The sequence below is a fragment of the Capra hircus genome, chromosome 17 (assembly GCF_001704415.2).
Source record: "Capra hircus breed San Clemente chromosome 17, ASM170441v1, whole genome shotgun sequence".
Classification (NCBI taxonomy): domain Eukaryota; kingdom Metazoa; phylum Chordata; class Mammalia; order Artiodactyla; family Bovidae; genus Capra; species Capra hircus.
The window spans coordinates 30,832,356-30,858,604 of NC_030824.1; the positions used below are offsets into that span (position 1 = coordinate 30,832,356).

At 46.0% G+C, this 26,249-nt stretch overlaps 1 protein-coding gene across 2 annotated transcripts in view; it reads left to right on the top strand.

The window, feature by feature from the left end:
• The window catches only part of FNIP2 (folliculin interacting protein 2), a 125,417-nt gene continuing 103,088 nt past the window's right edge, over nt 3,921-26,249 (top strand). Inside the window, exon 1 of one of the 2 annotated variants that reach the window (XM_018061487.1) lies at nt 3,921-4,148. In XM_018061487.1, coding sequence (XP_017916976.1) covers nt 4,045-4,148 — 104 coding nt within the window. In that variant the 5' untranslated portion in view covers nt 3,921-4,044. The remainder of the gene's footprint in view (nt 4,149-26,249) is intronic. The other variant, XM_018061489.1, reaches the window with a different exon arrangement.

The window sequence follows — 26,249 nt, forward strand, 5'->3', positions numbered from 1 at the left end:
GTGAGAAGTAAAACTATCACATCAATGTTTTTACATTTAATTTGTTCAAAAAACCACATGCCTGACGCCTGCTATCTCACAAGATCCACGAATGGAGCTAGAGGTGCAAAAATCCATAATCCTCTGTTCCGTCAATAGTTGTATTCAAGGGACTGGGTCCATTTGGGTACTATTCCTCCAAATTTAGGAAAATGTGGAATAAAAAGTTTGACTTTTTTATCTTTAAATTTATCTTAAAATTTAGTTCAAAATTATTACTATTCCTTTATTCTTACCTCCTGTTAATAATTTGAAAAATTATGAAAAATATATGAAAAAGACAGAACAGGTCCATTGGTGATGACTGTTTTATCTGGTACACCAAGGGTTAAGCAGGTAGGGTTTTTTTTTTTGTCTCAAATGAAAGGCAATCCAGGACAGAAAACAGGACCCTCTCTTATATGCTGCTTTTGGCTTCAGATACAAGAACCGTTATCTCATCAAATGAGGGGGAAGGTTGGGACTATCATCTCATTGAATGAGGTACAAGGACTGTGCCTCAGTAATGTTACCGAGGGCCACACCTCTCTGCTCTGGCTGGTTTCATGCTCAGGCTGCAGAACAGCTATAGCGTTACATGCAGACACACAACATCCAAAGGAAGAAAACCCCCCACCTTTCTCCTTATAGCTCTCTACAAAGAGTGGGAGACTTCCAGAATGTCTCCTCTGCCAGCTCCTTCCCCTCCTGCCTCCTGCCTAGAATAGCCTCCCATCCCCCACTAGCTCACCTTGCAAAAGCAAGGGGATTACCCGTAGATCATTCAGACTCAGTTTGGGCACAGTTGGCTTGCCCTGAGGCACCCTGGGCCGGGAGAGGAACAGACACCTGAACAAGACTGGGCTTCTATTGGGAAGAATGGCTAACAGGTATCGGGTAGGCTAAGGGGCGATGACAGTCTGGTCGTAGAAGCAACACACCTGAAGCAATTTGCAGAACTCACACTGATGCCAGGGAATGCGCACCAGGACTCAGGATGGACTAGGACAAGAAGTCAGCCTTGTCCACCTTAGTGCTGTTGTGTATCTCCAAACGTTCAGGATATTGTTTGATTTCCTCCTCCTCCTGATGCCTACAGGATGAGCCAGTGAATGTGTTTTCCAAAACGGAGTGAGTAGGGTGGGGTGGGTGAGATGAATAGAAGGACCAGTGCTGGAGCCTGGGGTGATGTCAAGCCTCAGGAAGAGCCAGTGACCCACAGGTGACAGGGGGCATATGGACTTCAAAACAGGCCCAAGATGGCCAAGAGGAGAAATAATGAAAGTGAGGTGCTAGAGCTGTCCAGAGTTGCCTCCCAAAACTCAGTTCGTTAGGATTTTTATAACATTTTAAAATCCAAGGCAAGAGAGGTGTGGCCAAAACTAGGATGAGGAACGATGCGGTGTTGAGAGGAAGCAAAGTGAGGAAAGGGCACCATTTCAGTTCCTTTTTTCTCCCCTGAGAACGTCCTTAATAGCTTTAAACGCACACTTTTTCTTTTAGAGCTGCCCAATCAGGTCCAAAATTGAAGATAATGGTGGGGCAGGCTGAGTTTTTAATTGCCTCTGGTGAGTGTTCCTGCACCCTAGGATGGGGCTGGGACAGAAACAGCCCTAGGAAGTGAAGAACGGAGGTCATGCCAAATTCCTCTATGGTATGCTGTTACAAAAGCTGCTATGCACACCAGAGTGTCCACATTTTACTTTCAAGAATAAAAGAACTGACTGACTTCCCTGGTGGTCCAGTGGATAGGAAGCCACCCTGTCGCTCAGTGGTAAAGAATCCACCTGCCAATGCAAGAGACTCCAGTTCAATCCCTGGGTGGGGAAGGCCACCTGGAGGAAGAAATGGCAACCCATTTGAGTATTCTTGCTGGGAAAAATCTCATGGACAGAGGAGCCTGGTGGGCTACAGTTCATGGGCTGGGAAAGAGTCAGAGGCTACTAAGCACACACAGCCAATGCAGGGGATACAGCTTTCCCTGGTCTGGGAAGATCTCACATGCTGCAGAGCACCTATGTCCCTGCACCACAACTACTACTGAGCCTGCGCCCTTGAGCCCTCAAGCAGCAACTACTGAAGCAAGAGAGCCTAGAGCCCTTGCTTCACAAGAGAAACCACCACAATGAGAGGCTCCAGGTCCGCAACAAAGAGTAGCGCCTGCTTGTTGCAACTAGAGAAAGCCTTTGTGCAGCAACCAAGACCCAGCGCAGTCAAAAATAAAACTAAAAGAATAAAAATTGAAAAGAATAAAAGACTTTTTCTGCCCAAGGACATGGTAAGGGAGGGTGGTGTTTTGCAGGCTATGTAGGACCCAGAGCTTGTCTTTAAAATAAAGTCGTAACAGATGAGACCAATACCTGGAATACCAGATACTGACCAATACTGGCAGTCCTGTGGGGTACCTGCTTTCAATAAACAGAGAGAACAGCAGAGCTGCAAATCAGGGGTCTGTGCACACTCCATGGTGGGGAAGGATGAACCAGCAAGAACACTGAATCCACCATTTTAATGGTAAAAATCTGAAGGAAAAAAAAACAAGTTTCGATTTCTACCACCTTTCCCTTACCTTTGTGAAATTTCATCACATCTTCACTCACAGCTAGTATCTCACCAAGGCTAAAAACCTATGCAATAAAAATTGATAATGCAAACTAAAATGGGCCCAGAAGAGATATTTTGAACTATTTCTATTCATGGAAATACATTTGCCTTTTTGAGTCTCCAGTGGTCCTCCCTCAAACAAGTCTGAGGTGAAGCACTCAGAGTCTGCTACTCACGAAGGACACGTAGCAGGCAGAGTCGGTTCTCAGCTTTTTTTTTTTTTTTTAAGCTGTGGAGCCAGCGTTATAAGGCTAAGGTCCTTCACAGCCCCAGGCTGGAGTGCTCGCGGAGACCAGGTGGGGCCGAAAGGTAAATGAAACTCAGGTACCATGATTAAGTTCCTTCCCCACATCAAACATCGTCTGCCGTTGGTAACAGACTAGGATGTGGTCTGTTAAATACCAGGAGTGCAGTCCCTTGTCATAAAATAGCGTAAATTCCTAAATCCATGTAGTGAATTCCACGTGCTTTTTAATTTCACGTGCAACTTTTTATGTAACTATGGAAATGGTGGCCCAAGACGCCAAACAGCAAATTATACGACCCAGTTTTTTAAATAAATGAAAAAGAAAACTCACAAAAGCAAGCCCATACGGCAGATGTTCCAGTGCCCTGGGTGTGGTGAGAGTCCACTCAAACCCCAGAGCACGCCTCCGGGGAACGAGCCCGCGCACCTGCACAGGCAGGACCCAAGTTCAGGGGCTTTGTCTCCAAACAACAAAGACCCGCCCTGCAGCTCTCCAGCGGCTTCCAACTGACCCCTGCAGCCTCGGGAACCCCCGCATCCCGCAGAGCCGCGTGCCCCCGCCCCACCCCCACGGGACGCTGTCCCCCCCCGCGGCCCCGCCCCCCCAGCGCGCCACTACCACCAACCCGCCTCCACTCCGGGCCCCGCCTCCGGCCCCGCCCCCTGCGCCCCTGCCTCGACCTTCCCGGCCCACCTGAGCCGCCACCCGACTGTCTCCCCTTCCCCCTTAAGCGCTGCGCCCCTCCTTCGCTGTGTCCCCTTTAAGCGTCGTGCCCCACCCCGTGGAGGCTCCCGCCTCCCACGCTCCACCCACCCCCGCCCCGGCCCCTTTAAGCGCCGCGCCCCCACCCACCCGCGAGACCCCCGCCTCCCGCGCCCCTCCCCCGGTCCCCGGCCCCCGCCCCCCGGTTCCGGGGCCGGGCGGGGTCCCGGGGCCAATGGCTGCCGCGCGGCGGCTGCGCTCCTCCCGCGCTCCTCCCGCGCCGGCGGCGGCTCCTCCCGCGGGGAGAACTGTCAGCGCGCGGCGGCGGCGGGCCAGCCCCGTCATATGACCGGCCGGCGGTCCCGGCGCCGAGCACAGCTCCTCGCGCCGCGATGGCCCCGCCGCCGCCCCCGGCCGCGCGCTGAGCCGGGCTGAGGCCGCGGAGCCGCAGCCGCAGCGGAGCCGCAGCGCCATGGCCCCGACCCTGCTGCAGAGGCTCTTCAACAGGAAGGGCGGCGGCGGCTCCGCGGCGGCGACTGCCCCGGGCCGGGCGCCCCGGGAGGGGCCAGCCTTCAGGTGAGGGGCCGGGGACAGGCGGGCGGGAGGCGGAGGGGAAGGGGATGGGGGAAAGGAAAAGGGGACGGGGTCTCCCAGGCCGCCGCCGCCGGCCGCGAAGCCCCCGCCTCCGGCACCGCAGGCCCTGGTCCGCGCGGTCACTGGCCCCCTTCCCGCTAGCGGCGGCCGGGACTCCCACGGTGCCGCCCGGGGGTCTGGGGGCCGCGGTGGGGGCCGGGGCGCCGCTTCAGCCCTATTGTGTCCGTGACTCTGCTCTGAACTTGGAAGCGCGCGGCGGCACGAGCGCGGCACCCTCCTCCTCCCTGGTCGGGGGACCGGTTCTCGGACGCGTGGATGGTAACGTGTCGTTTCTCCGTCGTGAGAGGCCGGTGGCGCGTGGTGTGTGCGGGGCCCGAGATGCTCTAAGAAGTAGCCGAGGGAGGGGGGCTAACAAAGCTGGGGCGTGTGTGCTCGGACCTGCCCTCCCAACAGGCGCCCCCGGAGACGCGCCACTCGCCCGGGGGGCGCGCTGGCATCTTGGGTGCCTTAGGTTGATTTCTCTGGTTCGTTTCCCCGACAACCTCGTGCGGCGGCTAAGACCATAATTCCCATTTTACAGCCGGGCAGACGTAAAGTCGCAGAGAACCGAGCAGCTTGTCTGGTGTGTGAACTTGTATTTCACTCGAGTTGTGTGACCAGACAGTCCAGTCTGAAATCTCTAGGCTCGTCTGCTTTCAAGGGCCCTTTTAAAAGAGGCCTTCTTATATTGCTTTTCAGCACGCTTACGTTGAGAAGTTCATTTCTTTCCCCGTAACTGTTGTTTTCCAGCAAGTATTTTAGTGAGCATCTACTTCCAATCCTGACACTTTCGGCTAAAATGTCTTGCAAAAAGAATTTAAAGTCTTCCTCTCTGTGCACTAGGTCTAGACTTAGTGTAATAAGCCTTTTAAAAGTTTTAAGTGAAACTTTGAATACATTTTGGACTAAGTTTTATGCTCTAGATTTTGCTTTTCTTAAATTCCACTCACTGAAAGCGCACAAAGCCCCTGGTTGCAGTTACCTGAATATTACCAGTATTTAGTGTCTGTGGTGTGTGTGTGGGTGTGTGCTGTTGTTTGGAAGGTAAATTGTTAAGACTTGACACATCTTCGTTAAATTCTCCCGTGTTCTGCAGGTGAACTGAATCGTTAAAATTCGAGTAGGGCATTCTACGCCTTTCACTGCTGTGGGTCCTAGTGATGCTCTGTTGCTTCTGGGAGCGGTAGAATTACTTCAGGCTCAGGGTGTGTAATTTCTTCTCTTCCTCCCAGTAACCCAGACTTGGTGGAGGGGGGCAAAGGCTGGAGGGAACAGGGCATGAGTTACAACTGTCTTTGCTTGAGCAGCCCTTGTCTAGGGTGTGAGAGCCCCAAATGCCTGGCCACAGTTTGCCATGCTCTCTGCTCACTTGCCCACCAGTGTTTCCCTCCATCCACAACTGCATTGGAGTGTATTTTGAACCAAAAAAAATACTGTGGCTATATTTAGGCCCTGGCCATATTAGGGAAACTGATTCTAACTTGGTGGGAACATTTGCAGTATAGTGTTCTGACTTCCTGTCAGTGTCTAGTGAAGAACACAAAATTGGGCCAAGGACTGGTTATGGGTTTTGTCTTTTTTGACTGCTTTAGGATTTTCTGCAAGTTTTGGAGGTAAATGTGTTGAAGAGAATTGGTGATCCCAGGACCCTTCGGCAGTGTGTCTGCTGTGGGCTCACCTTGGAAAAGGTGAAGACAAGACTCAGGAAGATGAGGGCAAATCAACCATGACATGTCACATTGACCCGGGGCACCCGGGTGAGTCTTTCCTCCTGCTTCCTCATCTGACTTAACTCTCAGATGCTGTGAAGCCATCAAGTGTCCCGCTCCTGCCCTGTATAAGATTTAACCAAATAGGAGATGGCTTGTGCTTTCAGGGGAACGGGTACCTCAGACAGGTAATGAGCTGCCCCTGGGGGCTCTGTGGTTGTATAGATTTCCAGAAGTTAAGGTGTAAACCTTACCTTAAAACTCTAGCACGCCTAATGTGAATTTAGTGTTTTTCAGTGTGTTTAATTACAGGAGGTAACTTGTAGATCTTGAGAAGGAAAGGAAGATTCAGGTAGGCTTTGGGGGCAGTTCTGTAGATTGCTATATATTTGGGGAAAAACCTAAGTAAAAATAAGGTCCAGTTTATAGATATACATATTTTTGTTTTAGAGGTTTTCTATATCTTCTTGCAGTGATGGACTTCCGCTAGTTATTTTAAACTTTTCCCCACTCCTCTGCAGTCTTGCCCTGGGTAGTGCTGTGTTAACCGTGGGCCTCGCCACGTTCCTGACTTCCCAGCTGTCTTTATGTCCCTCTGGTTCTCTGGAATTTATTAGAGAGGAACTTTGAGGACCAGGGTAAGTAGCTTACCTTGCAGGTCTTTTTCAGATCTTTGTACTTCCTGGGTTTCCACCTGCAAAGAATCATCACATTTGAGATTCCGTCTTACGTGTAGTTCTTTGAGGATCTTGACAGGAAGCCCTTTTCATAGCTTTGAGGAAGGAGCTTGCTAGGAAAACAGGAAAAGAATCAGAAGAGATTGAATTTATAAGTTTGAGAGAAGGAGTTATGATTATGGTTTTTGTGAATTATAAGCTCCATTTAAAGTTATAAAGTTGCATTATGGTCTTGAAATTTGAAAGAATTTTTTTTGCTTTCACTTTTAACTAATTCACACACACACACACACACACACACACACACACACATGCACACGCTTCTGAATTTTTTCCAGAAGGATAAATTAGAACAAAATGAGGTTATGTGTCTGGCAGCTCAAATGAGAAATAGAATTGGATTCCTGGTTGCCTTGCATCTCAGATCAGCATGTTCATTTTAGGGACTTTTAAAAGCCAAGATGTGTCCACCAACTTCTTGCATGTCTGGTTCAAGTTTGAAATTTTATCTTTTTTTAAAAATGTTTCTGGTAAATTAGTGGACCAGTTTCCGCCACAGATGTGTGTGCAAGATGGAGGCGGAAAATATCATGGGTTATCCAGTGTCTTATTTGGGACCAGGTAGATGAAGTAAGCATGTGTGTCTCCTGGGATGTGAGGGGTCAAGAGAGTGTCTCAGCCGCTTGGCCACTGACTGTGTAAGGGCTGGGAAGAGACCCCCACCCCCACACCCTTCCAGTCCTGAATATTTGAGGTCACATTGCCCAGTTCCTGCTAATCCACGTCTTCCACGTTTAAGTCACCTGCTCCAGGGTTAGTATAATTTAATCCACTTATCGTTATCTGAGAGGGTCTGATGCTTAGCTCCTGGGTGTGTGACTTTGAGCTCCACCTGTACATACTGGGGTAGGACATCTAAGGACAGCAGGTCCTACACCGACATGCATCAGCAGCAGAGAACACACTGGAAACTGTAACAGGAAGATAATTCAGACGTTGATAAGGAGCACACTCTTGCGTTAAGTACCTCTCTGAGGACACACTGTTCTCATCCTTGCTGTGACTGAGGGCCAGGCCAGGAGTTACTCTTCCCTCTAGCAGGAGGGCTTCCCCCTGCCCGCCCACCAGCTCCCAGGACGCTAGCATCTAATGAGATTTTCCTTTCTCATTTTCCTAATGAGATTTTTCCAGAGTATTCTGGAAAAAACACAGATAGCTCCACTACACCACATGTTTAATGATCTTTTTAATAAGACACATGACACATAAATCATACGATTTGTCAGTACACCCACCCCACTGCATTGCCTGGTCCTGAGCAGGGCCCTGGAGGGTGTTAAGAATTTGGGGTCAGAGTCCAGCTCATATGGTGGGTTCCGTTCAAATCACCTGGAGGACCAGTCAAGGAGGCCATCAGTTTCATCCTGCTTTGTGCCACCATGTGTGCGTACAGACCTGCGTGTCTCTCTGTTTCTCTGGGCCTCAGTTTTTGTCATTTGTAAGTAAGGTGATTGCACCCTTCCTTTGTAATAGGGTTGCGATAGAGAGGTAATATATTTGAAAATTTTGTGAAAAGAGTAAAATGCAGTACAGAACGATTTTAAGTATTACCAAGGGCCCCTTAACTCGTGGAATTCAGTATCACTCATATTGAGGCTTTACAAAAACTGAGCTGTTTTTCAGAGGCTGATTTCTCCTTTAATTAGTTGGGGTACTTGGGACAGAGCTGAAGCAACTTGTTATTGCTTCTCTTTTTTTACCTCGATGGTGTTGGTCATGAAACAGGTTGAATTTTCAGAGGAGTGCTAAGACCCTCGTTGGATCTGGATGAAGGTGGCTGGGCGGTCAGGATTGGCTTTAGGAGTGTGGTATGTTTTTCAGAATTATTTACAAGTTTTTCCTATCAAGAATAAAATCTTATTTAAGTGGAAAGGAAAAATTTGTTAGGTGAAGTGATACAGCTGGCTGGCGGATGGCACTCTGCAGCTGCCAAATCTTTATTTTTTGACTCTCTCTGTGTACATGTATGTGTGTGTGTATGTGCGCATGCAAAGGTGTTCTCTAGAAAAAGTAAAAACAATATAAACTTGTGAATGATACTGAAGGTAGGTGTGGGACCACACATGTGGGAAGAGGGTGAGCAGTCCTGCTACCAGGATTTTAACAGCAGTGGTCAACCAGGGGGTGAAATTTTTATTTGATTCTTCTCTGTTTTATATTTGGTTGGTATTTTGGGTTTTGCTCTAACGAATTTGTGTTACTTTTGTGATTTAAGTTATTTCAAATGTTAAGTAGGCTCTGGGGTATTTTCCATTGTGAGGTAGGGATTAAGTGTAAGATTTGCTGAGAAACTCGATTTGTATAAAAAGTCTTTATAGATTTTCTCTTCTTTGCTAAAATAACTGGTAGTTCCTGTTATTGAGAGTAATATGCTGTGAATTTTAATGTAGTTCTTGATGATCCTTAGGAGGCCAGTTTAATTGGTGAAGTTGATAATTGAAGGCGATATTTGTGTGCACAATTTTTACTAGTGGGGCAAGTTTCCTGCCTCCCCCAACCTCAGCCAGCATGGTGTCCACCAGGGCTCAGGAGCTGCAGCCAGGTCCCCAGGTGATCACCTGGATTAAGAGAGATCTAACTAAGATTTATTTGAAGTGTGTTTGGAAAAAAGTAACACAACTTTTTAGATTTGGGGGAAGCTTGAGTAAGTTTAAGGGGCTGGGATTGGATGTTTTTAAAGCTGAGAAATGTATTACAATTTTAAGTTCTGAATGTGAAATGGTCGTGTTACATGTTGTCATTTGACTTAGCAGGTGGTCTGAGAGATGGGCCGGGCTCACGGTTTTTTAAAGCACAGAGGGTAGAAGTAAAGAGGGGCTGATTTTTGCCACCGTGGATTTGGGTTGTGTTTCCCATGGTCTGCCCATCAGATCAGCCTAAGGAAGCCCCTGCAGTTGTTTTTCCTTGGCAAAGGAAGTCGTAAAAGATTGTCCTTGTGCTCCTGAAATGATCTGGCTGTTGGTGTGAACTCCCGGTGGGTGAATCCGATTTGAGAACTTGTGCTGTGCAATTTCCCCGGACACTGTTTTTCTTGGTGTGGGCACAAAAGAACACATGTTTTATCCTGATTGTCCAAGTCCCCTGCTGGCATGAACGATCAGGCCTGCACCATGAGATCACGTCCTTGGCTGTAAAAGTCAGTCTTTCCCTTTGTGGATAAGAATGCTAAAATATCTGGTGAGTTCCTACTTACCAAGTGTTCTTCTTATCTCAGGTTTGTGAGAAATGATTCTTATATAAAAGAGGAAAAACAGGATGGACTTTTCCAGCTAACTGGGCATGTAATGGTGACTTCCCTCAACCCCACCCTATCTGCAAGTGGAACATCCATGACTCACTGCTCAGGCCACACAGACACTCTTTTGCAGCGTATGCTGGTGGGGGCAGGGTGGGGGTGCAAGGGGGTGGGCTGCCGTCCCTCTGTGTTCAGCCAGAAGTGTCCAGCTGCCTCTGTGATGGACTCCTGGTAAGGACAATGTGCCATCTCACACATCATGCTATTTTTCTTATTGCACTTTATGTTTGTGCTGAAATAACACAATATATTAAGTGCAATGAATGCAACCATTAATACTCTGATGTTTGGGGTATGTGTTAGATGGCAGGTACTTTCTGTTACGTGAGATTTCAGTATTAGTGTGAGTCTGGATCCCCCGCTATCATGTTTCTCTCTAACTGTGTGCTTTTTATTCATAGATACCTTTGGAATATTTTTCTAGTTATTTGTCCCTGAATCTTGCTTCATATGTAGATCATGCTCTGGAATTTGCACCCAGTGTTGTGTTATGAAGAGATAGGTGCCTGCTTTATGAAGATGATTTTATCACCACACTTAACTCATTTTCATCATCATATAAGAGCATTTCTGTATTTGAGGTAATACACTTTTAAATCAGTGACTACTAGTGTCTGATAATATATGGATGTCTACTTGAAAATGACCACCAGTTCATGCAGAGTGGTCACTGGGGCAGTAGAAATTCATCCCCCAGAGCTGATGGGGGTTGAGGGCAAACCTGCGTATCTGGTGGGAACCTCAGCCGAGTTTCTAGTGAGGATAGTTGTATGTTGGGTATTAATAATGTAACCACGCATCCATCACATATGGACAGCCTAAGTAAACTGTGTGTTGATGATAGAAGGATTTTTCTAGGGAAATTGATAGTCCATTTATTTGAATATACCCTAGGTTACATTGTGTAATCCAGCAGTCCCCAACCTTTTTGACACCAGTGATGGGATTCATAGAAGACAGTTTTTCCATGGACCAGGGGAGTATGGGATGGTTTTGGGATGATTCAAGCACATTACATTTATTGTGCATTTTATTTCTATTATTATTACATCAGTTCAACCTCAGATCATTAGGCATTAGATCTGGGAAATTGGGGATATCAGTAATGGATATCAGTAGAAATGGAATATATACATGAATTTACTTGACAATTTAGCACAACCCAAGAAATATACTAACTTTAGAAGTATCTGGTTTTCCTTGAAGAAAGTGTACTCGAGACCCTATAATGCTAAATGCTGCACTGCTGAGATTTACTTGTCAAACAATCACTGTTTCATTTTATTTAATTGTGACCTACTCTGACAAAAATGTGTGTGTTTAAATGTTGTATCCATGGGACTTTTCACAGAACATATTTTCATTTATTTTGATGGTTTAACAAACAGAAAACTAGCATTTGCTTACAAGTACACGTATGTCAGTTAGATGGAATTTGGATTTTTGCATTTCATTGGTGAATTTTGCTCACTAAACTTTTTGTTCAGTTGTCATGGCAACTGTGTTTCTTCACAAGTTGGAGACAACTTAGACGTTAACCTGCATATTCCTCAGAGATGAAACAGGTGTTGATTTAGGATGTGTTAGGGAGAAGCAGCAAAATCACCAGTCTAATCAGTTCTGCCTTTGACACCTTACACGTACTACAGATTGCCAACCACCTTTCCCTGGTGTACCCAGAAAATGGAGTGTTTTGTTCTGTCATATGGTTGAAGCCTTTGGAGTAATGGGAAGACATGAGTGTGTTTGATTTCATCTAGCTCTTATTTGACTATCCTCATTTACTCAAGTTCTCTTCTAAAACAGGATTGAGAAATAGTAACAAAAATATCATTTAGCCAATTTAAGCATACATTTGAGTAATTGAATGAAACAAGAAAGCATCCATGTTGTGGTTAGATATGGGAATTCTAATCCTAGCCCTCCTGTCCCAGCTGTAGTGCTTAGTGCAGGGCCTGGCAGGAAGTTGTACTTAAGTGCTTGTTAGAGGAATGAATGAGTGAATGAATGAATGAGACTTTTGCAAGCAGAGGATCCTTAAAGATTCTCTGGTATTCCAGAACTTGATCTCTTGATAGACTGTTTTTTTTTTTCCTTGATGTTTCTGATATGTGTTTTGTCATTTGTCAAAGGGATCTTGTTATAGACAATGTGGTTTCCTTCTTTCCATTAATATGAATGAATTTTTTTCTGATATAAAAATAATGAGGTAGGTACTCTGAAGGGACCTGCCCTCTCCTTTAAAAACAAAGAAACATAAAAAAGACACTTAAGGGACTTCCCTAGTGGCTCAGTGGTAAAGAATCTGCCTGCCAATGCAAGAGACACAGATTTAATCCTGGATCTGGGAAGATTCCACGTGCCATGGAGCAACTAAGCCTATGCACCACAACTGTTGAGCCTGCGCTCTAGAGCCCGGGGACCGCTGCTGAGCCCATGTACCACAGCTACCGAAGCCTGTGCGCCCTGGAGCCCATGCTCCACAAGAGAAGCCTTGATGATGAGAAGCCCACACTGCAGCTAGAGTGTAGCCCTACACTCTACACTCACTACAACTAGAGAGTGTGTAGCAGTGAAGACCCAGTGCGGCCAAACCGAAAAGTAAATAAATAAAATGATCAAAATGACACTTAGGTAATACATCTGAGACTTAGTTATGAAACTTCATAGCTGTTGAAAGCCGCCTATAGGAAAAGTATTTAACAGGATCTGTAAACCTCTGAATTACTAGCAAACTGCTATAAAACTATCCTATGCTATTTAGCATTATTGAATTTTTGTGTGGCTTGGTAAAACTGAAATACATTATAGAATGAAATTAGCTAAGTGCCTCTTTCAAACAGAAGATACAGCACATGTGCTCAGGCACTTTAGTCGTGTCTGACACTTTGTGAACCTGTGGACTATAGCCCACCAGGACCCTCTGTCCCTGGGATTCTCCAGGCAAAAATACAGGAGTGGGTTGCCATCCATTCCTCCAAGGGGTCTTCCCAACCCAGGGATGGAACCTGAGTCTCCTGCGTCTTCTGCATTGCAGGTGGATTCTTTACCACTGAGCCACTAGGAAACTTAATTCTAAAAACAATGTTGGTATTCTAAATCCTCAGAGATGGTGTTTGCAGGCTGCAGGAAGTAAGTGCTTTAGAAAAAAAGATGGCATCTTCTTTGCATTCCATGCATGATGTTTCGAGCTGAAAAACTCATTTAAAATGGGTTTAAACACCTGGCATGCCCTGTAGGAAGTGATGGCCCAAACTGATGTGTCATTGGCAATGGCTTCAGTGAGTGGGGAGGGAAGCCACGAGCAAACATTTCCCTGGCTTAGCAGGCAGTGCTGTTTGCTTTAGGCTGGTGCACTGGTTGCCAGGGCCGCACGAGCCCGCAGAGGGCTAGGAAAGCTGCCTGGTCTCTTCCGTGTGCACAGGGCCCCGTGGAGACCCTAGGAACACCTTGACCTGGAACAGGTCAGCCCTGACCTGGAACACTGTGTGCCACTTAGTGCCACGAGCTCCTGAGAAACAGCTCGCAGATTAAATTACGATTGTGTTCAAGGTTAACTTTTAAATGCACCTGATTAAAAATCAAACAGTATAAAATGGTATACATTGAAATACAAGTTTCTCACTTCACACCCCTAATCTCTCTTTCCAAAGTCTACCCTTATTATTTTTTATACTTTTATTTCTTTTTATTTCTGGCTGTGCTGGGTGTTTGTTGCTGCGTGGGTTTTCTCTAGTTGTAGCAAGCAGGGGCTACTCTTCATTGTAGTGCATGGGCTTCTCATTGTGGTGACTTTTCTTGTTGCAGAGCGCGGGCTCCAGGGTGCTCTGGATTCAGTGGTTGCAGCACGTGGGCTCAGTGTGTGCGGATTCCTGGACTCCAGTTGCACAGGCTCTGTAGCTGTGGCACGTGGCCTTCGTTGGTCCTTGGCATGCGGAATTTTCCCAGGCCAGGAATCACACCCGTGTGTCTCCTACACTGGCAGGTGGATTCTTTACCACTGAGCCACCAGGGAAGTCCAGGCTACCCCTATTATACCAGCTTCTTTTAGTTTATCCTTCTGGAAATATTCTGTGCAGACATAAGGAAAAACATCCCCTTTCATTCACAGAAATGGTAGTTGCTATACACACCATGCAGCATATTGCTAATACCCGCTTAGTTTCCGCTGACTGAATGCACAGAGAAGACTTTATTTAACCCAGTGGTTCTCTGTCTGGCTGGACATTACAGGGCACCAGAAAGATGTAAATGCCCAGACCATTCTCCGAGATTCCAATTTCATTAACCCTGGATGTCTATGGTTTGTCTTTATGAACACCCTACAAAGGTACTTTTAGTGTGCGGTCAAGTACACAGCCCTCTATTGATGAATGTTTAGATTGTTTTCAGTCATTTTTTTTTTTTTATTAGAGATGGTGACTGTCCTGGTCAGAAGATGTTTATGCAGAAGCTCAAGTATCTTTCTAGGGTTAGGATCCAGGGTGGAATTTCTGCCACATCACTCTCTGGAGATGCTGCACCTGCCTACGCTCCTAGCTGTGTAACTGTGTGTAACACTGGAGTGGCTGGCTAGTGGAGGCAATTGAAAGTGCCCTGAAGAAACCGTGCCTGTGGGTGGACTGTACCTTCTACCTGGGAGTTATTGACCCTCTGTCTAGCTTGTGCTTTGGGGCCAGTATGATTTAAAAGAAAAATGTTCTCGGTGTGAAGGTATTAAAAAGAAAAACAAAAAAAAAACCTTTCATACCTGGAGATGTTCTTTAAGCATGATTCTTATGATGATAAAAATCTAGAAGAATTATGATTGTTGTCTAACAGCTGGAAAGTAGCTAAATTGTGATGTTAGCTTCATAGGACATTCTATAATGATCAAATGATTATGGGGACTTTATTAATATAATTAAATTAAATATTTTAATACAATATATAAAATATATTAATGCATATTTAATATAGCAACAAATACATAAAATACTAAATATCATGTTGATTATAACACATGCTACATAATATACATAAATAGTGATATACTTATATAAATATACATATAAAATGTTACAGTTAATATTATTATAGTCAAATATTAGATATGGTAAATAAAAATCTCAAAATCAATTGGTTCCTACAATATGAATATATTAGTAAAATATGTAAATGTATGACCAAGGATTAGAAGAAAAACAGAAAAATACAAGAGTTGATGTGAAGGGGTAATGACCTTGTAGGTAAATATTCTTTTTAAAAAATTCATTTACTATTATAAAATAGTATGGGCAATAAATAAAAATTAAGAATAATTCTTTTATAATGCAAATAGCCATTTGTGGTTTTAAAAATATGTTTTTGTATTCTAAACCTCATTAACTATGGACTATCAGTGTAAGTGGTGTGTCTGCAGTCTTTCAAGTTGCCTGTAAGTAGCTGCTTCTCTGCAGTGTTAGAGGAGCCCCCAGTGTCTGTGGAGGAGGGACCATCTCCTGTGCACTAGGAACCGTGCTGCCTTGCCTTTGCTTACATCCTCTTGCAGTTACCCTTTGACAGTGGGTATTTTATTAGGTAGTTTTTAGATAAAAAGTTGTAATAATCTACAGATAAAAACTGAGGCTTGCTGGAGATCAATGTCTGGTTAGCTAGTGGCCCTGTGAATTTAAAACCCAATTCAGTACATGGTCTGTATTCCTTCTCTACATGTTAACATTTGAAGTTCCTAAGAGGTTTATAAGGAAGTGTGAGGTCTGATATTTCTAGGGAGCTTCCCATTTAACTGTGCAATGACAGATACCAAGTTTAAGAGCTAACTGGTGGTGCAAAGCAGTGAGTAGAGCAGGGCCAAGTGTACTGTCCTGTTCAGGTGGCAGGTAGGACTGAGGGCTCTAGTCTGACTGCTTAGAGGCGGCTTCACCCAGGAGTTAAGACCTGAGGGGTAGGACTCAGGGCTGGGGAGGCTGAAGGTGCTTCACCTCGGCGGTGTTCCTGGGTTAGTGAATGGACCAGATTCTTTGAAGTTAGAGCGTTTCCGGGAGGCAGGATCCACTGGCCAGAACGTGCAAGGCCTTGCAAGCATTATATACATGTTCAGTTTTAAATTTTGGTGGCCCCAAAGAATAAGTGGAGGTCCTCAATCTGTACTTGGAAGGCTAATAGAAAGAGTAGGAAATCCGTTGTGGATTGGTATTCTTGAGTTCAAAGCCAGCTCCCCCCACTTATATGGTAGGGCACACCTGTCTTGGTTTTTTCTTCAGTAAAATGAATGTAAGATGGCTTTTCTTGCAGGATCCTGAGGACTAGAGAGCGCACATCAGCTACACCTGCTACACAACACTTAGCACCTGTCAGGCCTTCCATTCACAGCAGGTCTTGTCACTCTCAGACTCCAGCGTTGTCTGCTTCTGCTTCCAGCTCCTCCAGCTTCTTCCCTGTGTTAATCCCGACTCTGGGTGATGTCCAGACTGTGGGGAAGTGGCAGGTGGCTTGTCTTCATCAGGAGATGGTGTTCCTTCCCCCAAAGCACTGGGGAGCCACTGCAGGTATGAGCAGCGATGGGTGAAGCAACGCAGCACAAATACTTTCACTTAAATTTTGGTGCCGGATCCAGATCAGTGCAGTTTTACTGTGTGTGATATTCCTTAGTCTCCCCCGCATCCCCAGCCCCAGGCTTCTCATCTCTGAAGGGAAGAGCAAAATGGATACAAGCGGTAATATCAGGGTTCCCCTTTATGGTTCCCCTCCCAGCTCATGGCAGAATCCATACATGTAGGGAGTTCACTCTCTTTTTTTTAAAACTCTTAAGAATCTGTTACTCACGTAGTTTTTTTTTTTTTTAAGATTTGTTTATTTTTGGCTGTGCTTGGGTCTTTGTTGCTTCTTATGGCTTTCTGTAGTTGCAGTGACCGGGGACTGCTCTATTTTGGTGTGTGGACTTCTCACCGTGGTGGCTGCTTTGTTGAGGAGGAGGACGGGCTTCAGGGTACGTGGGCTTAGTTGCCCCACAGTATGTGGGATCTTTGTGGACCAAGGATCACACCCATGTCCTCTATACTGGCAGGTGGATTCTTAACCACAAGACAATCAGGGAGCCACACCGTCCCCCTTTTAAAGTAAAAGCTTTTTAAAGAGCAGTTTTAGGTTTACAGTAAAACTGAGAGGAAGGTCCAGAGGTTTCCACTTTACCTGAGTGGTTTTTTTTTTTTTTTACCAAGGGCCAACCCATCTCCACACACCATCATCACAAAGCCCTTAGTTAACTTTCAGGTTCATTCTTGGTGTTGTATGCTCTGTGAGTTTGGACAAATGTGTAATGACACGTTTCCATCGTTGTAACATCATACAGGGTATTTTCATGGTCTTAAAATCCTCTGTGCTCTGCCTTCTCCTCCCCCCTCCCACTCCCAGGCATCTCTTTTCATAGCCCAAGAGTTCCTTTTTTTTTTTTTCCTAAGTGGTTTTCCAAGTTTTCTGAAGAGCTGAACAGTTTCCTAAAATTACAGACCTGTACCAGGGAAGGAGATTGCATTTGAACATGAGTTAGATTTTTACAAACAGAAAAGGGATGGGCAAGGGGAAAGACAGAGGCATTTGTCTCAGAAACTAGACAAAGGGAAAGCTTCCAGTTGTCTATAATCTCACCTAACTGAAGCGCTAAATACTGACCCTAATTGCAGTGGTGGTGGAGGTGGTGGGGATCTTAGTGTCAAAAACCCGCGCCCTCTGCCTCCTCCAGCTGACACTGTTACAGGCTACCTGGTGCCTGGAGATGCAGCCCACCCACAATTCACAGCCTGTTGGGCATCCTGTCTTCCTTCTTCCAAGCCACCTCCTTCCCACCCAGGTGGTGCTGGACTTTGTTCTCTCAGCTGATGACCGCCTGCTGCTCCAATTGCTGCAGCCAGGATGGAGTTTACAGCCTGGACCATAAAAGTCAATATTGTGTTTAACACAGCGGTAGCCACGTGAGTTGTCCGAAGTTTGCCTTGACCGCTAGCATGTTTGGTAGCTGTTTTAACAGCAAGGTTCTCAGTGAGCACTGGATTATAAGGATTGTCATGGCCCAATCAGCAGACTGTGGTAGGTAGCATCCTGGAGGGAGGTCCTGTTCTGTGTTAGACCTCTGCTCTCTCCCCGTGTTTTAGAAACCTTTGTGTGCAGAGCCCTTGGGCTCCAGGACTCAGAGGTACTGGTGGGGGTGGGGGTAGGCACAGTTATCCTTGAGGGTAAAATAACAGGATTGCTCCTCCCCATCTGAACAAATCCAAAGTATTGTTAAACTGTCAGTTATCATCCCTCTGCTCAGAAGATTCACCTTTTCTTCTCATCCTAGAAATATCTGAGCTGTGGGACCTTGATCATCTCTGCCCTGAACACTGGGACAAGCAGGCTTCATAATTTTTTTTATTTTGCTGGCTGACATTCTCAATGAGGGTCTTTCCTCACCATCAGATTAATTCCCACATGGCCTTTTGGGGTCAGAGGAAGAGGTCGCTGACCTACATTGGTTTAGGCCCTGAGATCCACACAGAAGGTTTTCTCCATTAGCTCCTGTGCAGTTCCAAGCCCGGCGCAATCCAGCTTCCCAGGATTTAAGGCTGAGATCAGGCATCAAAGTTTGCAAGTAATTATGGGCTTATCTGTCTTGCACTGCGTTCTCTGCACGTAGTTTCCAGGGGGACCTGACTGGTATGCATGGAGGAATGTGCTTGAGGCATGTTTCAGAGGAAAAGGGAAACGATGTGAAAGGGACAGGGAATTGTCAACAAAAAGAGTAAGTAATTCTTAAAAAGGAGTAACATATAACATTACGTGTAGGGTTTGAGCCTAAGTAACCCGGGCGAATGGTAGCATAATTAATGCAAGTGGAGAAATGACTTGAAAAAAGGAATGTGTATGTTTGTTTTTTAACGTGAACTTGAGGTGCAGCTGAATACCCGTCATGATGCTCAGGAGACAGTGATTGTCAGGGGATATTTTAGGCCAGTATTTACCAAAGGGGACTAGGAAATCTACAGCTCTCTCTGAAGACTTTTCTTCTTTCTTCTTTTGTAATTAAAAACATTGAGGAACTTCCCTCGTGGTCCTGTAGTCCATGCTTCCAATGCAAGAGGTGTGGGTTCAATCCCTGGTCAGGGAACTAAGATCCCACATGCCTCATGGCCAAAAAATTAAGGTATAATTGGTATATAACATTTTATTAGTTTCAGGTGTACATCATGATTTGATATTCATGAATATGGTGAGGCAGTCGCAATAAGTGTAGTTAACGTCTGTCAGCTCATGTAGTCACAAAAATGTTTTTTCCTATCACGAGAACTTATAAGACCTGTTTTCTTAGCAACTTTCAAATATGCAGTACAGCATGAACTGTAGTCACCATGCTATGTCCTGAGACTTTTCTCTTTCTAGTCCCTCCCTCAAAATTACTTTTGTCCAAATTCTGTTTGTTCTTTCCGACCCAGTTCAAATGCTTCCTTGACAGTTTTGCTGAGTCCCAAGTGGGCACACCCCTCCCCCCAGCCCCTGCACTTACTGTTTCTTTGTTTGGTCTTTATGCTACTGACAACATTCTACCAGCTGGTTTTCTAATTAACCAGACATGACCAGATTATACCGTGCGTGCAGGGAACGTCGTATGTCCCTGTAGCACACAGCGCAGAACTGAGGACGCGGATTGGAGCTCAGTCAGTGTTTAAATGTACTTAGTCAAGCCTGGGTTTTTTTAGCTAGTATTACTACTTAGAGGGATATAAATTTATGAGCCATTCTATGGAAGTTCGTTTCTGTGCATAAACTTGCCTCTCTAAAGCTTCTAAGGACATCTCCCCGTGCTTCCCCTGCAGAATTTAACCAGTACGTGCGTTTATCCTGTCTGTGTCTGTGTTTACCCCTTTCTCTTCTTTCTTTCCAGTTACAGGGTTATTTAATTTTTCTTCAACCTTAGAGACTGTTTTCTATAGACCATTTTATCTTTTTCTATACTAGTTCCAGCTTAGATTTCTGAGGTTCATCACCAAGAAATATATGATGTATTCTCTTAAGAAGATACTTTTTTTTGAGAGCTTGGGTTTGTCATCAGAACAGCTTGAATGCCATCATTCCCTAAATTGACCAGACCTTTGCTCAAACTGAAACTCATGTTCTTATCTGATGTTCAGAGAACCTGAAAGAGCTCAGTGTGTGTTCGTTCCCTTTAGTTGGACATTTTCAGCAGGAAAATGTCTCGTGCTGTTGACATGTGGCCCTGTCCCTGGCTGTCTGTCTCTAGATCAGCCATGAAGAGGTTGAGTTCACTTTCCACCCATCACTGAAAAGACCACACTATTTACACTTCTCCTTCCAGAGAAATGTTTGCTTATCCCTACTTCTGTTTTCTGGTCCTAATCCAGATCTCTGTCCAAGATAAATATTCTGTTGGCTTCATGCTGTTTTATCCTCGCTAAACGAGTGACCGGATACCTGCAGTCCATAGGGTGAAGATGTTAATGGTGATTCAGACTCGGATGAATAAATGAAGGCTTGTTTGGGTTTCTCATGTCATAGTTTAAAAAAAGAAGCCACCTAAGTTTACTTGTGCATGAATGACATACACTTACACCTTCAGGGGGCTCTCAGATGTCCGTTCTTCCCATTCGAATTTTGTGGATGTCAGTTTTGAGATAAGTGGGCTGACTAGGACTTGAGAGTTATGTATTTCACCCATAAATTGTGGCTGCTTTCATATGGTGTTGAGAGTTGACAATGGTTTTTAAGTTTTTTAAAAATAATTTTTAAATTTATAATTGAAGGATAATTGCTTTATAATATTGTGTTGGTTTCTGCCATCCATCAATGTTAATCAGCCACATATGTCCCCTCCCTGTTGAAGCTTGCTCCCACCTCCCACCCCATCCCACCCTTCTTGGTTGTCTCAGAGCACCGGATTTGAGCTTTTTGAGACATACAGCAAATTCCCTCTGGTTATTTATTTTAAATATGGTAATGTGGCACTTTAATTTCCCAAAGAACATAGCTTAGTTTGGGAGGAAGCTCCAGTAGTCACCCTCTGCAGCCTTTATTCCATGAGAGTATTGCCCCCTGTCTCTTAGTGACAAGTTACCCAGCATCAGAGGAGTTGCAGTTTTGATCTTCAGGGCTTCACTTCTCCTTTTGACTTTTTTGTGGTTTCCTCCTCCTAATGCTATATCCTTAATTTGCCACATTAATTAACTCAGATGCGGTGATTTCTTAGTGGGGTATGGCGACAGGAGGCCCGAGGGGGAAAGATTATTTTCTGAGTACTGCTCAAGGCCCTAAGGTCACTTTTATCCCCATCTGTGATTTGATCTATGCACCTAAGGCAGAGGCACCTGTGGGCCCAGATGCCTAGGGGCGAGAGCCCGTTGGGGATTGGAGTAGCTTGTGCTTTGATGATGTCGAGGAAGTCCCGCCATGAAGTCCTGTTAATGGAATCATCTCTCTTCCTTGGCAAAGACTAAGAAGGACATGTTTAGCCCAGGAAATGTAGTGGTGATGGTTTCAGAATAGTAACAAGCCACGCTGGAGGGTTAGGATACTGCAGTTAGGAATCACATCGAGACATAAACCAGTTTCCCTCGTGGATTTCTTTTCTAAAAATCATGCTGAGAGAGAGGTGAGTATTGGTTAAATGTGCTGTTGACTAAGACCAGTGTTTCAGAGAAAGGATCATCGATGATGGACTTAATTGTAATAGTTCACATTCACGTGGATTTTATTTTCCAAAGTGGTCACATGAATTTCACAGAACAGGACATGGATCTCCTGGACTAAGAGGTAGGTGCCTGTGCAGGGTGAGCCAGGTTGGGGACACTGATCTCTGGGCTCCTGCATCGTCTCACAGCCAGTTTTTATCCCTACAAGTTTGGCCAGGTCCCTTTTTTTTTTTAATTTTTATTTTATTGTGGAGTGTAGTTAATATACATTATTATGTTAGTTTCAGGTGTACAGCAAAGTGATTCAGTTATATATATACATGTGTAACTATTCTATCCTAGATTCTTTTCCCTTACAGGTTTTTATCGAGTATTGAGTGGAGTTCTCTGTGTTATATAGTGGGTCCTCCTTGATTAACTATTTTATGTGTAGCAGTGTGTATGTATTCATTCCAAACTCCTGATTTGTCCCTCCCCCACTTCCCCTCTGGTAACCATAAGATTGTTTTCTATGTCTGTGAGTCTGTTTCTGTTCTGTAAATAAGTTCATATTTATCATTCCTTTAAATTCTAAGCGTAAGCGGTATGGTATGATGTTTGTCTCTCTCTGTCTGACTTCACTTACTGTGATCACCTCTAGGCCCACCCATGTCACAAATGGCATTGTTTCCTTTTTATGGCTGTGCAGTATTCCATTGTGTATGTGTACCGTATCTTCTTTATCCTGCCCTCTGTTGACAGACATTCAGGTTGTTTCCATGTCTTGGCTATTGTAAGTAGTGCTGCTGTGAACATTGTGGTGCATGCATCTCTCTGAATTTTGATTTTCTGTGGATATGTGCCCAGGAGTAGGATTAGAAGTGGGGATAGACGGTAGATCTTTTTTTTTTTTTTTTAAAATTTTTTTAAGGAACCTACATACTGTCCTCCACAGTGGCTGCACCAATTTACATTCCCACCAGCAGTGTAGGAGGGTTCCCTCTCTCCATACCCTCTCCAGCATTTGTTTGTAAGTTCCCTTGCTTTGCACTTGTTAAAAATTGTTATGAATTTGTAACTAAAATGCATTTTATGTTTTTTAATTATCTTGGATGGGTATTCTTTTGTGTGTCCTTGAACATGAGATGTGTGCTCTTTTCTGGTATTGAGGTGCTCTAAGCTGTTAACATGTGACTCTTCGGATTCAGGCCTAGATTTCTGGGTGTGGCTGGGCTGGTCCTGCTTCTCCTCGCTGTCCCCCTGCCCCCACCCTTCTTACCCCAGTCAGAGTGAACCTGTCTCAGTTCCTCCAGCACTTTTGAGCGTTCTCTTTGTAAAGCTCCCTTTGGGCGGACCTGGCCTCCTGCCTCCACCTCTCAGCCGCGGGCTGCTGCCCAGTACAGGGCAGGAGCGGCCGTGGGCTCCGCAGCCCGACTTCGGCTCTGTGACACCGACGCTGTCGCCGCCACACAGCTGTGTGGTCTTGGTGCTTTCCTGAGCCTTGCTGTGCTGGGCTGCTATTTCCTTGCTGGCCTGGTGGGATCAGCACAACCGCTTCGTGGTGCGGCCATGAGGCTCAGATGGGGCTGCCCTTGCAGGGTGAGAGCCATGCCTGGTCCCTGGTAAGTGCTCTGACCACCACCCCAGGGGACAGCACAGCCCCGCCACATCGTGCCCATAACCGCGCTCAGCACCCCATCCCATTGGGGTGTGGTTTCCTGTGCCAGATTCTGCCGTGACCCCGCAGGGTCAAGGGGACATGCTGCACCCGTGGGTGGTTCATGCCCTTTATGGGGTGGTGGGGGGCGGGGAGGACAGTGCCCAGTGCATTTGTACATTCGTAGGCCCTCAGGAAATCAGTAAATAAGCAACAGCCCTGTTTGTCTAATGCCTTTGACCTCAGCTTTCCTTCCCTTTTGTGAAGATCGTCTTAGCATTTATTGGTAGCTTTGGATGAGGAGAGAAATGATAGAAAAGACCAGCTCCTGGTTGGGCCTGGGATTCTTTGGGAGCTTCTGGGGTTGGGACTTTGCTGTTTTGGGCCCCTGTTCCCTGAGGAAGAGGCGGTGCACATGGACAGGCCTGCAGGAGAGGGGCTGTGTCCTCGAAGCCAAGGTTACAGTGGGGTCTGAGAGAAGCATCAGGGCTGGGTGTCCCTCATGGGGTCACGGCCGCCCCGTCCAACTTGCAGGGTTTCTCGCTTTCAGCTTCTGTCAGTTGTCAGGTGCTCGTATAGCCCAGAAGCCACTTGACTTTAGTCAGCAATGAAAGCAATGCAAAGGGAAAGCTTATGCAAAAAGGAGAAGAGTTTCTGGATGGAAGTAACGGGAGAGAAGCATTTTCAGCTCCAGGGGTAGTGATAGTTCACTGCGGCAGCCCCACTGGTGTTCTCGGTGCAGAGAGCCTTTCTTGGGGGGAGGTGGGGGCTCGCTGGGCTGCCATGATCCCTTTGTTCAAGGCTGTTGGAGGTCTGGATGATTAACTGCTATAAGGCATGTTGGATCTTCAAGGCTCAGTGGTGAACAGCAAAGACTGACTCCAGACAGGGCTTCCAGGGCAGTCAGTTGGAGGACAGGTTACAGCCTTCCTCCACCTGTTCTGCCCTGGTGAAGTGGCAGTAATAATCAGCTTTAGCGGTGGGCCATGCACTCCACTGTCCTGTGGATGCATCCGGTGCGGGTACACTGCTTACAGTTTGTTCATACGGGGGCCTGGTTCTTTCCAAAGAAAGCAAGGTGGGATGTGTAGCAATCACTAGAGCCTCTGTGTGTGTGTGTGTGTGTGTGTGTGTGTGTGTGTGTGTGTGTGAGAGAGAGAGAGAGGGAAACAGCAGGCTCTTACCACTCAGAAGTCATTTTCACATAGTTAAGATGTTAAGACGCTATTCTGTTATGAAAAATAGCTAGTTCATGCGTTTATCAGAAAAATGGGTATATCCTAGGGTGACCTGGGTTTTGTAGGATGACCAGGTGCCCTGACCACCCTGTATGATGATGCCTCTGTGTGTGCCACTCAGAAGTCATTTTCACATAGTTAAGATGTTAAGATGCTATTCTGTTATGAAAAATAGCTAGTTCATGCGTTTATCAGAAAAATGGGTATATCCTAGGGTGACCTGGGTTTTGTAGGATGACCAGGTGCCCTGACCACCCTGTATGATGATGCCTCTGTGTGTGTTCCGAACTCTAAAAGTTAACTCAGGAGCAAGCTTCATGTCTGTTCCTCATCTTCCGTATTTCAGGTACGGTGAACGGTTAGAGTACAGGAGTGAGTGAGGTACATCCTGCCTCGAGCTGTTCAGTCCATGGAGGTTTATTACACAGGTTCTGTTGTAACAGGAATTCACAGTGTGCCAGAGAGCAGAGACTGGGGCCTCACAGAAGCACCCAATAAACAACTCTTACATTACCCAAGGTCTCTAAGCTTGGAAGGTTCCTTCTTTTTTCAAGTGGTTTTTCCCTTTTAAGCACTTTTATAGGTTTTTTATCTTTCCATTTGAAGAGTTAGATACTGAATATATATATTTAAGTCATTTTGATGCTTGAGCTCATAATTTTTAAATTTTTGTTGTCCTTCCATCTTATCTGTGGATGATTGTCTAAAAGTAAAAGCCGAGTTCTCATGATCTGAATGCGTTCACTATGGATAGTTCCCTGCAGACCTGACTTGGGGCTGGACGGGTGGGGGTGAGCGTTAGGTGGGCCGCGGCAGTGGCCTGGGACTTGGCGTTTTCTGCAGGACTTTGTGGTTTCTCTCCAGCCCCTCATGGTGCGTTGCTTCCAGTCCCCTCGCTAACCTTGTTTTACTTTTCAGGACCCCCAGATACCCCAGGCTTCAGATGTTTCTTTCGCATTGAGAACCTGTAAGGAGTTCTTATGTTCGTATGATTGCGATACCAGGAATTTTGCTAGTTGTAGTCTGTGACAATTCAGATGCAGGAAATGCTTTTGGAAGGTCACTGCCTCCCATGGGTTCACGGGGCACCAGGCCTCCTAGCCCCACTTGGCACGTGACCTCGGTAGCTATCTTCACACTCTGCGCCACACGCCCCCACCCCATGCTGTGTGGAGTGAGGGCTGCAAATGTCTGTCACGTCCCTTCTCTCTGGGTGCCTTACGCAGAAGTGCTGCATGTGATGAAAGCTGGGTGTGGGTGGATGGGGGGTTCTGATGGAGCCTGAGTAGGTGACAGAAGACACTGAGACCCCGACGGCAGAGCCTTCCAGTCTTTTCCTTCCAGTAGAGGAGGCGCAGGTGAGTGTGGGCTGGGCTGTGGTTAACAGGCATTCGCCTCACACCCGGCTAGTCCCAGGGACGCACAGAGGACCGAGACATGAGCTGCCTCGAGCTCGTGGGGAGCAGAGGGGGTGGCCATGGAAGCCACATCGGGTACCAGGACAGTCGCTCCTCATCGCTCTTGGATTCCATGTGTGCAGGCTTGCCTGCTCGCCAAAACTTGTTTGTAGCCTTCAGATCAGGGCTCAGGATGTTTTTCTGGTTGTCTGGGGACACAGGCAGGGTGGCAGAATCCTGCAGCTGCCCGGTGTGCGCATTCCCCGCTGAGGGCCAATGAAGCAGTGCTTGCCTTTCCTGCCTGCTCTCCTGCTATCCTGTGCATGGACAGGCACTGCAGACACATGAAGTGTGCAGTCGAGAGAGTCC